At 45.9% G+C, this 12,391-nt stretch overlaps 1 protein-coding gene across 3 annotated transcripts in view; it reads left to right on the plus strand.

The window, feature by feature from the left end:
- SH3PXD2A (SH3 and PX domains 2A) overlaps positions 1-12,391 on the plus strand; it is a 296,155-nt gene that overhangs the window by 130,830 nt on the left and 152,934 nt on the right. For all 3 annotated transcript variants that reach the window (XM_029081354.2, XM_029081356.2, XM_029081355.2), the window contains exon 5: positions 2,198-2,289. In XM_029081354.2, the coding sequence (XP_028937187.1) occupies positions 2,198-2,289 (92 nt within the window). The remainder of the gene's footprint in view (positions 1-2,197; positions 2,290-12,391) is intronic.

Raw genomic sequence — 12,391 nt, forward strand, 5'->3', positions numbered from 1 at the left:
GTGATTAGACTGTAAGCCCGTCAAATGGCAGGGACTGTCTCTATCTGTTGCCGACTTGTTCATCCCAAGCGCTTAGTACAGTGCTCTGCACATAGTAAGCGCTCAATAAATACTATTACTAACCTCCAGCTTCCCCCATCTTCAATCCAGGCTGCTTCGTGGATCATCTTCCTGAAGCATCGCTCAGCGCTCATCTTTCCACCCTCAGAAGTCTTCAATGGGTGCCCATCTTCCTGCACACCATACAAAAATTATCAATGACTTTAAGGCTCTTCTCCAGCTTTCTCTGACTTACATATCAGCTCTTTTCATCCACTACTCCTTAGTTCACACTTTGTACTCAAAGCTGGGAGCCTTATTCGTAGAAATACTTAGGAAACTCTGAAAAGCACTGCCGTACTTAGAGCTTAATTTCAAACATGGATTTCCCTTTTCGGCCTCTTTCCCACTGACATTTTAGGCAATAGTGAGTTGGGAAGGGTTTGGAGAGTGCTTTTCCACAGCCCACTAGAACTATGAACTCTTAAGAGTGACAGAGTTTGTTCACCTTTCTTTTTGTTTGTTTTGTTTTTTGTTCTTAAATGGTATTCGTTAACCATTTACTCTGTGCCAAGCACTGTACTTTAAGCACTGCAGTGAATTCAAAATAATCAGTTGGACACTGTCCCTGTCCCACATGACACTCAAAATCTTAATCTCCATATTTCAGATGAGGTAATTGAGGTATAAAGAAGTTAAGTGACTTGCCCAAGGTCACATAGGTAAGTGGCAGGGTGGGGTTAAGAACCAAGGTCCTCTAACTCCCAGGTGTGTTCTCTTTCTGCTAGACCAAATCTACTTTCTTGGTTTCTGCAAATTCTTTTTAATACTTCTGTAATGTGCACTCTGGGCAGATGTTCCCTTCGTGAAGATGAATCACCTTACTGATTGACAGAATATAAGACTTAGCTCTTGAGAAACCATAGAATTACTCTGACCAACATAACTAGATTTTAGTAAAGTATGTGCATCAATGTCATATTTAGTGAGTCCTTACTCTGTGCACGTGAGAGAGTACAAGACGAAAGTTGGTAAACACGTTCCCTGCCCACAAGGAGCTTACAGTCTAGAGAATAGTCAACAGACGCTTGTCCAAGTTGGCCTAATCATCTTTCCTAATCATCTGCTTCCCTCTACCTTCCCTTGATCCTGTCTCTCTGTCTCTCCTTGCCATTCAAGTCTCTTCTCTGTTTTATGGTTTTCCTCTATCTCTGACCAAAGTGACTCCAGCCTAAACTGCCAAAAGGCAGAGCCCCAGATAATTCCATGATGGTATTGGCATGGTACTCACCAGTCTCAGCAGCAGGAATGAGCTGATAGGACTTCGTGAGTATTTGCATTTACCTTGGGTCCTTCAAGAATCAAATCTACCTCCCGGAAACACTGGCGTTAAACTGACACCGCGTCTGGTGATCAAGTAGAAGGCTGCAGAATGATCCTCAGTCTCTAGATCCTTCGGCCTTGAATTGAGGAACCGAACTGGCGGCAGTGTAAAGGACTGGGCTTTATTTTCACTTCTTTTCTGCAACCTTTCAGTTTTGCATGCAGCCTATCAAGAGGATGTCAACGTGTTGCGTGAAGGAATGAATGGGTCTGGCCCTGAGCTGGCCTTGATGCCTTGAGCTTGCCAATGTTGCATCCCTCTTGGGAGGCATTTGGTCTCCTCCACTTTTAATCTGCTTAAAGGTGGCTGCCTTCCAGCTCCCATTCCCCTCAGCGTTTGCTAGACGCCTTGGCACGGCACGTGCCTCCAAACACAAATGCATAGACTTGGAATCCTAAGCAGGTATTCGAGGAATTGTGAGTTGTCAGTGTAACTCCGAGATGACAAAGGTTATGCTGCAAGCCAGGGTTTTAGGAAGCAAGTGGCAGAAGGGGCTGTTGTAGACTGCCTTGGGGCATTTGATATTCACCCCGCCCTCAGCCCCCTTAACACTAATGTACATATCTGTAAATGCATTTATATTAATGTCTGTCTCCCCCTCTAGACTCTAAGCTCATTGTGGGCAGGGAATGTTTCTACCAAGCCTGTACTGTATTCTCCCAAGCGCTTAGTACGGTGCTCTACACACAGTAAGCAGATGATGATGATATGTATGCTTATTTCCTCCTCAGCAGCACTATATGCCCTATTGCTCATTCATGTTTCTTCCCTCAGGCTCTCGTCCGACTTCCTCCACACATCTCCCAGTGTGATGATGTCTTTCACTTCTTTGAGGCTCGGCCTGAAGATGTAAATCCCCCCAAAGAGTAAGTACTGGAGTCCTGAATCTTTCCTTCGGTGTTGAGGTTGTACGAGGACCATGAGTTGGCTGAGGCTGTGACTTTGACTCTTAGAATTGATGCCAGCCCAGAAGTGGGTATAAGAAAGTTGGGCGAGGAAGAGGAAAGAGGCAAAAGAAGAAAAAAGGAGATCTGCCAGTCTCTGGGAGTAAGTGCTCCTAATCCTGGGTATTGAAATTGGTAAGGAATCCAGGTAGAAGGAACCATAAAAAGAAGTCTGTTTCATGGATGTAGGATTTAAAACACACTAGGTTGCAAATGGAGAATCAAAAAGTCTGGCAAACAGAAGTTTTTTCTCTATCAACATTTACAAAAATAGACCCATTCCTACAATAATCCTCAGATTTCACTAAGAATAGGTTTCCAGGCCTGCACTGAGCCAAGCAATCTGGTGACTAAAACGAACCAAGAGTCAACCCAGCAGCTGAACTTGGAGAGGGAGACCCAGTTGTAAGTGTTGACGAATGGTCAAGATTGATGAGCTTCACTTTAATTAGGAAAGTGTATCCTGGGGATTAGTGACCCTACTTGATTACATTTGTTATCTCTACTCTTTTCATCTCATCCCCTTCCCTCCTCCTCCCAACAGCCATTCACATCTTTTTTTCTCTTGCTCCTACAAGATTTTAAGTGGCTGTACCCAGAATTGCTGAGAAAGAAACATTGCCCATCCATTTAACCTATCTCTCCAACCCCTTGCTTCCCTGCTAGAATGCTGATTGTTCAACGATTTCCCTTCACCTCCCTGAGTTCCCATCTTGCCCTGGCTAATGTTGAAGGAAGGGAGAGGGAGGAGGGGTGAAGTGAGGGGGGAGGTCAGAGAAGAATGGATTGCATGTGTGCTGAGGCAGCTACCTGTCTTGCTCCTCTTTGTTTCAAAAAGGTCAGCTTAGGTTCCCAGTACATACCCTGATGGAGAAAAAAGGCCATCCAATTTCCAAGTCTACAGGAGTGTCAGAATGTGGTTGACTGCAGTTCATCAGGAGGGGGAGGGAGGTTTGTGTGATGCAAAGATGGAGGTGGTCGTGGGAGAGGGGAGTGATGGACTCAGACTTAGCCACTGCAATTATAAGTAAAGACCCTAATATCACCGATCTGCTTGAGGCAGGGTAAGAAATGTCTGGGAAAGTAAATAAGAGACAACAAGACAGAGAGCAGAGCAGCCCCAAGAGATAAAGCTGAGTTTTAGTCATAAATCCTGTAAAAACAGATGGAGTAACCTGGACACGCGAATTCTGGGGGTGGCGTGTCTAAGGGAATGGTGAGACGCACATCATTTTTTAAAACCAGCAGGAATTGGTTCTTCCCTTAATAAATCTAAGTTTCCCGGTATAGCCTTGACTGCAGTCCTTTCTTAGACTAACTCCCTTGGCTGAGTTTTTCCTGAATAAGAATGGTAAAACTGAGTCTAGAATTTTCTTGCAAATGCCAAGAGTTTATCACTTTAAAAACTAAAGTTCAGCAAAACTCAGTTGTGTGCCCCCAACCTGCTTTGTTGGGCCCCAGTTCATTTTGCCCTCCAACATAGAGGCTGGAGGAGATCAGACAGATCTGTCTGTGCCCATTCTGGAATTCCAGTGAAATGCCAGGACAGAATATGACATCCAGCTGGCTCCACGGATCAGATGTTAGAATGCTCTTTGGGGGACAAAACCAGAAAGCACTTAAAGTGCATCCATGTTGCCCTAGAGTTCAGTGTCCTCTTCTCGTGGCAATATTTAAAAATAGAAGTAGATGAAGGTTTTGGCATTCTTCACCTGCTCCTGAAGTCAATTCTAATTTTATAATTTGATGAGTCTTTCTGACTGGAAAAAAGGTAATTTTTGTGCTGTAAATTGCTTCAGTGGTAGCTTTCCTGGCTTACATCCATTGTTTACCTCTCTCAGTGTAGGCTTCTGCATGGATCTGAGGGTAAATCTGCTCTGGAGTCTCACTGACACTAGGGCTGAGATATGAGGAGGGAAGGATTCGGACTCTCTTCCTATGGAGTTCTCTACAGGCTGGTATCTCCCATTTCCTTCTCTTCCTCACGGGAGTTGCCCTAGGTAAAGATAACAAGATCTTTTCTCTCTGGAGTTAGAGCAGAAGATATGAGAGCCCTTAAGCAGAGCCAGATCTGAAGCTGGGGAGAAAGACCCATCAGTTACATTCCTGCAGTCCCATCAGGCTCAGAGATTGTCAGCACCCTCCTAGTGAATCACTTTCTCCCATCCTCCCTTCTTTCCGAATACCCTTCATCTCCCTTTTCCCTCTCTTCCCCTGATTTCACCTCTTTCTTCCCCCTCTGTCCCTCTTGCCCTCTACAAAAGCAAACACCGGATCAAATACCATCTTGTTTGGACTTGATACAATCTTGGTGTCTTATCAAATTATCAAAGCCTTTTGATTCACTTGGAATTTCACAGATAACCTTAGAGCTGCCTTTAATGTCTGACCTACCGGCTGCCGGGGGTGAGGGCTGGGGGATGGAGTCAGAGAAGATTCATCCTGAGAGATTTTTCTTTCAAATTAGCTTTGTGAGAACGGCTGTGACAACAACCTTGTTTTCTCTCTCTCTCTCTCTCTCTCTCTCTCTTTGGGTGGGTGAACTCCTACACGTGCCTTCTATTCAAGGTCAGCTTGCTTCCTAGGAAAGTGGAAGCTATGTTCTTGGGGACAGCTATTGCTGTGAAAAACACAAGAAGGATGTTTATTTATAGAAATCTTTGATGTGTTTTCAATGGAGTATTCACTATGGTTTTATAGTATTTTAGGTAACTCTAACAAAAGGTGGCAAGTGCCTATGTTTTCCTAAACCATTGCCTGGGTTCCCTACTTCTGGATTTTAATTCTCACCGGCTAAGTTGTGGTATAAGCCTCCGCATGTTATCGCTACCTGATTTACACTGGTTTTCAGTTTTAGTCTTGAGTCATTTTTGCATATCCAAGTTCAAGTCAGTTTGGAAGAGAGTAAAGTTCCAGTGTTTCTGAATCCTCCAAAGATTCAATCCAATAGAAAATGAATAGGGGGCCTTAGTGGGAAGAGGCATGCGCTCGGACACATACCTGGCTTGAGCTCCAAGACCCATAGGCGTGATCTTTCCGGTGAAATGAACGGAAAGGATAAATAATAATAATGTTGGTATTTGTTAAGCGCTTACTATGTGCAGAGCACTGTTCTAAACGCTGGGGAAAATACAGGGTAATTAAGCTGTCCCACATGAGGCTCACAGTTAATCCCCATTTTACGGATGAGGTAACTGAGGCACCGAGAAGTTAAGTGACTTGCCCACAGTCACACAGCTGACAAGTGGCAGAGCCGGGATTCAAACCCATGACCTCTGACTCCCAAGCCCGGGCTCTTTCCACTGAGCCACGCTGCTTCTCTATGGGAGCAACAGGTTAACTGTTGCATCTTACTAAATGTGGGCAACTGGGTGACAGTAGCTAGAAGGAGGGGAAGTGAACTTCTCTTTGAGCCAATTTCCTCATCTTTAAAAGGGGCATTTAGTACTTGTTCTCCCTCCTACTTTGACTGTGAATCCCATGTGGGACAGGGACTCAGTCCAACCTGATTATCTTGTATCAACCTCAGTGCTTAGTACAACGCTTGGCACATAGTAAGAGCTTAAAAATCATTATACTTTTATTAATAGTTTGTCATTTTCCATATGAGTGGCCAGGCGACCATGTCATTAAGAGCTACCACCCTCTGATTCTTCTTTTGTGAGGCCCACAGCTCCCAGCCGGGACCTGAGATCAGAGCAAAGGTTTATGAAAAGAGAAATTCTCCATCCTTTAGCTGGGCCCTTTTGAAAGAGAGAGTAGCTCAGAAAGAGAGAGATGACTAGGTAAGGGCTGAAATACCTCATTTTGCCCAGAAAGCCCACCGAACTGAGGCCCCACCCTACTCTCCCACCCTTCCCTCTATCTCTGCCAAGGCCCTGACTGACCAGCCGGCCCAGTGCCTTTCTACAGGGGCTGTAGCTCTTGTAGTCCTGTTGGCAGCGATGCCTTATAAGGGGCCCCGGGGAGCAGCCCCCATGGCATCTGACAGGGTCCCTAGTTCTTGTCCTCTTCCCTCTCACTGGGGAGAGGTTATTTTTAGGTTCTTTTTTTTTTCCTGCCTCATCTATGCTCTTTGTCACTCAGCCCTCTCTGCTATTTAAGATGAATGGCCTCATTCGTTTCAGTGGCGACAGGAATCCATGATGTCATGTTGTGGTAGGAGGGGGCGGGGGAGGGGGAGCTCCGCCATCCTCTCCGTCTCTCAAGCCTTGGCATTACCCTTGACTTTTCCTTCTCCTTCAACCCCCATATTAAGTCAATCATCAAATCCTTCACAACTTCACAACCCAATGTTTCATATTAGTCCTTCTCTGCAGACAAGAGTGGACCACAAAGGAGCTCAGCCAGGCCCCCACACTGTGTTCACTGAAAACCAGGCTAAATAGGATGTGAAGTTCTTCCTTCACAACTTTTGCAGAGTCCGCCAATGGCCACCACACTGATCCGGGCCCCCTTCGTGGCCCAGCTTGACTACTTCATCAGCCTCTTTGCTTATCTTTCTGCCTCCAATCTCTCTTTTCTCCAGCCCATTCTTCACTGGGCTTGCCCGAATCATTTTTTTAAAGCACTGCTCTGCACACATGTGCAGCATAAGAAGCAGCGTGGCTTAGTGGAAAGAGCCTGGGCCTGGCCTCAGCCACTTCTCTGCTGTGTGACCTCGGGCAAGTCACTTAACTTCTCTGGGCTTTAGTTTCCTCATCTGTAAAATAGGGGTTAAATTCTACTCTCTCCTACTTAGACTGTGAGCCCCCTATGGGGCAGAGACTGCATCCAACCTGAGTATCTTGTATCTATCCCGGCACTTAGTAGAGTGTTGAGCATATAGTGAGCACTTAACAAATAACATAAAGTGGGGTAAGCACAGCTAGAAAGTAAGTTCTGAAAGAGACTGGACTTTTCCTGTGTTATTCACCAAACTAAGTTCCTTACCCACACAGTAATGGACATGATGGCTTAGCAAAGGAAAAGCCAAGACCCAGTTATACCCATTATCCATCTTTTCTGGTGATTGTTAGGTATTTACTATGTGCTGGGGTAAATGCAGATATGTGCTGGAGGAAACTGAGGCACAGTATGGAAATACCTCAGGCAGTTCAGTGGCAAATAAAACAAGCTCTCATTCCCTATGTTAAGCAAATGAGGAGCCGTGCTCTGTGTGCAGCAATATTGTATATGTTAAGAAGGGAACTCTGAATAAAACTGCAAGTAGTGAAACACCTGCAACATGCTAGGTGCTGGACAGTTCCTTCAGAGCACACACCTCCTCTTTGAGGACCCAAAGTTCCTGTTCCTTTTCTGCTCTTTGGCTGGGGCTGCTGAGCTTCAGTAAGTCTATTTAATAAATAGATCCATCTACCAACTACCATCATTTACCATCTGATAAATGACTCCTCCCTCTGTTCTTGCTTTCTCCCTCCACTGCAACCCAGGTATATGGGGGTGGAAGAGGGAAGTATGATGGAAGTGGTAACTTACGCTTCCCTTATCTTGGGTGTGAAGTCCTTACCTCCTATCTTTCATCTGTGTTCCTCTACTGTCCTTCCTCCTTGTGCTGTCCCATTCTTCCCAACATCATAGTCTTCATCCCTGTCACAGCATCATCATGGAGTAGAGCACTGTACTTTACACTTCTCAGCCTCCCTTTCCGCCCCCACCCCACCAGCACCTCCCTTCACAAATGCCCCGGTTATTCCACTGCTGACTCTATTCACCTACTTGTTTCACTTTCCACTGAGGCCAAGCAGTCATATCTCCAGACCCCCTCCCCTTGACCAAATCTCTATCTTACCCAGCAAGAAATGTAAGGAATGATCTTCTTATACAAGTCACTGGAAAGAGATAAGGGGCCTGACAGGGCACTGACAGATATAGCTCTTTTTTTCTGGGTTCTTTTGACCTTTGCCTACAGGGCTCATGCTTCTTAGGGGAACTACAACCAAATCCCGCTTTCCTTGTGAGTAGATTATTCATTTTGTGGATTATCCTTGATAGACTTCTAAACTTCCTCCAGCTGAGAACTTGCCAGTCCTCCAAACTTCTCCCATATTGTAGAGTTCTTGATCTGGAACTCTAGGCCCTTTCTGGTGCCACTGACCATCATCAATTAATGGCATTTACTGAGCATTTACAGAGTGCAACTCTACTAAGTGCTTGGGAGAGCACAACAGAAGTCAAACACAGGCTCCCTCCCCACGTGCTCCACCTCCCGTCAGCAAAATGGATCGCAGGAGGCCTCCCCACACAGCTCAGCCCGGGACAGAGTCACTTCCCTTGTTTTCTACCACCTGCTGTTTGGTGGGTAATGGAAAGTTAATCACTAGTCATTTAGGTTGTGGCAGTCACCACTGTCTGGGGGCGAGGAGCAGCAGTATTCCTCTGGGCTTCTGCCGGTTGCTGCTCGAAGAAGTCCTGAGTAAGTGGGTTCCCAGAATTCCTGTGTCCATTCAGCCCGGATGCCAGAGGGTAGTGGGAGTTATGCAGAGGGCAGGAGATAAAGGGAGGCTTTCAGGCCTGAGGAGGAGGAGTGTGGGCTTGCTTTTTCCAGATGGGGCATTTGCATCTGGAGCAAGAGAAGCTGCCAGGGGCCGAGCCAGTGAAGGATGCTTTTGATGCTTTCGAAGTAAGAAAACCAGTAGACTTTGAAAGTGGGTGCCTGAGGGGGCATGAGGAGAGCAACAAAACCCAACAGTTTCAGAATTCCTCTTTTCTACCCTCGTCTGCAAAATTTCCAAGAGTGACAGGTCTCCAGGGCAGGTAATGTAAATGGAAGTGGGCAGTGAGTTAGGTATGGCAGAGATCCTCTGACAAGAGTCAGGTGGACCCCAACTCTCCCCATTTGGGGATAGGCTGTGGCCAAACGGAGACAATGGGCCAGAGGGAATGGACCAACCCTGGACTATCAGTGCCACTCTGAGCACTGCTCCCTGATGACAGGAAGATTGACTGGAAAAATGAGAGATTAATATTCACATGCAGACAGCCCTGGGCTTTAGGCAACCCAATGTTTCATATTAGTCCTTCTCTGCAGACAAGAGTGGACCACAAAGGAGCTCAGCCAGGCCCCCACACTGTGTTCATTGAAAACCAGGCTAAATAGGATGTTTCATGCGTGTGTTTGGATAGACAACCGGTAACTCAGTGGTCAGAATGGATTTACTGTGCAGCTTCTTACCTCCCACTTAGGCCTTCAGTCCTTTCATGCAGAACCTGCAGGTCAGAAAAAACCTGAGGTAAAAACAAGCAGTCGAGCCAATCCCAGGAGTTCCCAAGCCTCTGACCTCCCAGACGCTTTTCAAAATCCAATTCCCACTGGCTGATTCACCGGATACACCCCTTTCCCAGACAAGCCACAAGTGGAGGATTGAAGACAGCACTGCATTTGGCAGGGGGCCGGTGAGAGAGCCGGGGAGATGGGACAGAAGGGTGAGAGCTTCTTTCCCCACTGCTTTTCATGGGGAAAGACACATGAGAGGGACACTAAGACACCCCCTTGCCCCTGATCCTGCCCACTGTCCTCCATCTCCGGACGTTGAGCCTGCCTTCACTTAGCTAGCCACAAGGAATTTGAAAAAAACTAAAAGCAAAAAAAACTTGAAAAAAAAAGAAACTCTTTGAAAAAGGCAGGCAGGACAAATACATAGTGACAGGGTACTCACACCAACACTTTCTCCTTCTCCTTACGTGGGCATTATGGCACTAAAATTAATACCAGGAAACTGGGCACCATATTCCAGGCACAAGAGCACCTATTCATGGCCGTGCTCCTGGAATGCATAAATGCTCCCTTCTCACCATTAATTTTCCAGTTACTTCCCTGAATCTGTGGTATTTATTGAGCAGATACTATATGCAGAGCATTGTCTAAACACTTGGAAGAGTACAATAGAGTTGGTAAACATCATCCTTGTCCTCAGAGAGCTTACGATCCAGTGGATTTAGAGCTACTGTCCCTAGCAAATCTACTTTCAGACCACCTCCGGGGATACCTTAGGAAAACACTGAGATTTTGTTCCTGGCTCCTGATGGATTGGCTCACCAACCCTGCCTGGACCTCAGTTTTCCCCATCAGTTTTCCTGGTTATATTGTGACATATAGGATTTGGTTAGGATAAATTTGCAAAGTCCCAAAAGCTGCTCCTGAGAGAAAGGTGCTGTACCAAAAGAGTCCATGGCAATTAATAATCTCTGTAATTAACCACGATGCTTTTAATCTGATAGACCCATGCTCTTAAAATGAGGAAGTTGCATTTGCAGTTCATTTTCACCAGCAAGTTGTGCTAATCCTTAGCTCCTTTTCCCCTTTGGTCCATCCTAGTATTCAGTAGAGCCAACTCTTCAATTTTACAAGGTGTGAGGGGGCAGGGAAATATGGAACATAGGGAAGAGGAGGAGGAGGAGGAGAAGCAAGGGGCTTGGAAAATCTACAAGATAGTTTTTGTGCCCTTAAAAAAAAATAACTTATTATTAGAGTCCTGTAATGGCTTAAATCTCCAGGCATGCCTTGTTTGGCTGGACCCACTTGGCTTTTAAAGGAAAGGAAAGATAATTAGGCAGATGCAGTCATTAACTGTGAGCTGCTGTGTGTCTGGTAGTGCATTTGCTTGTGGGTGAAGCATCCAGCAGGGACTTCCCTGGGCTTCTCCACTGCTAGAGTCGCCAGAATCTCCTCTCTTCCTTATGCATTTCTCTGTCCCAAATGGGGAGTCCAAGGTGGTCAGCTTTGGGCCCAAGGAGGACCCCATTGGGTGGAAAAAAACCACCAGGAGACTGGAATGTTTCAATTTTTCCCCATACAGTTGGTTCTCATAAACAAAGCTTTGGACTCCTGAACAATCTCTCATCATTTAGTACATCCTTTTAGGTTGTATCCAGCCAGATGAGTATTGTAGGAATAACGTCTCCCAGTTCCTCAGAAGCATTCTAGCCAAAACGCAGCTTGGGCTAGTTGAGAGCATGGGCCTGGGTTCTGATTCTAACTCCACCACTGGCTTGTTCTGTGACCTTGGACGAGTTATTTAGAATTTCGTATTCCTCAGTTCTTTCGTAAAAGAAGGATGAGATCCATTTTTCCCCTTCCTTTTAGACTGTTAGCCCTGTGTGGACCACAGCTTAAACATGGCACATAATGGTGCTTAATAAATACTAGTATCATTATTATTGTCATGAGACATTCTTGGAGATCTGTCTGTAGTTCATCTGTGTTTCTCCTCTGCTAACTATTTTGAGAGACAGCCACCCTAAATGCTGGAAAAGACCATTATTTTATTTTCCTTTCACTCACCACCCCCACCTGCCTCCCCGCAACCAGCCGTGAAGAGGCAAGAGGGTGATATCTCTGATTTTCCCTCAGAGCGCTCTGGCAGGATTCACCCCAACAGGACAGCTCTCTATCAGGCACATTCTCACAGCAAGTCAAATGGCCGCTCAACACTTCTCTTATCAACAGTCATTTGAGTCCTGGGGGAAAAGGTTTGACGCAAAAACACTAAGTTTCAAAGGCAATGGAGGATGGCTGAGACCTGGAAGCTGTTGAAAAGGAACAGACACAAATCCAACCAACTTCGTACTGGAATGCAGACCCTCAGGCAGAGATTTCCCTTGCTTTCACTCACTGGAAGGCCTTCTCCCCTGCTTCTGACAGTGGCACTGAAACTCTGGATAGTGTCTTGTATCTTGGTCCTTCTTGGTGGTCTCCCCACACTGTCCTTTAGAAGTATGCCGGTGTTCAAGTTGAAATGATGTCACCCGAAAGGGGAGGATGGGGAACTCTTGCCATGTAGGGTCAGATCTTGTCCCGCCTTTACTATCTTTGCTCCATCAAAACCCTGTGACAGACAGACTGGAGACATTGCATTTTGTCCTCGTCAGCCCAAGGCTAGAAAGGTCTGGGACTCAGGAACCATTTGTTTGTTTCTGCTGTCTACCAAGCCAAAGTAAGTTATGGGTTTGCCAATTACTTATGATATTTATAAACCACTTGTTATTTGCAAAGGACTGTGTTACGAGAGGGATGGATAGGCGG

Source organism: Ornithorhynchus anatinus, chromosome 16 (genome assembly GCF_004115215.2).
Source record: "Ornithorhynchus anatinus isolate Pmale09 chromosome 16, mOrnAna1.pri.v4, whole genome shotgun sequence".
NCBI lineage: Eukaryota > Metazoa > Chordata > Mammalia > Monotremata > Ornithorhynchidae > Ornithorhynchus > Ornithorhynchus anatinus.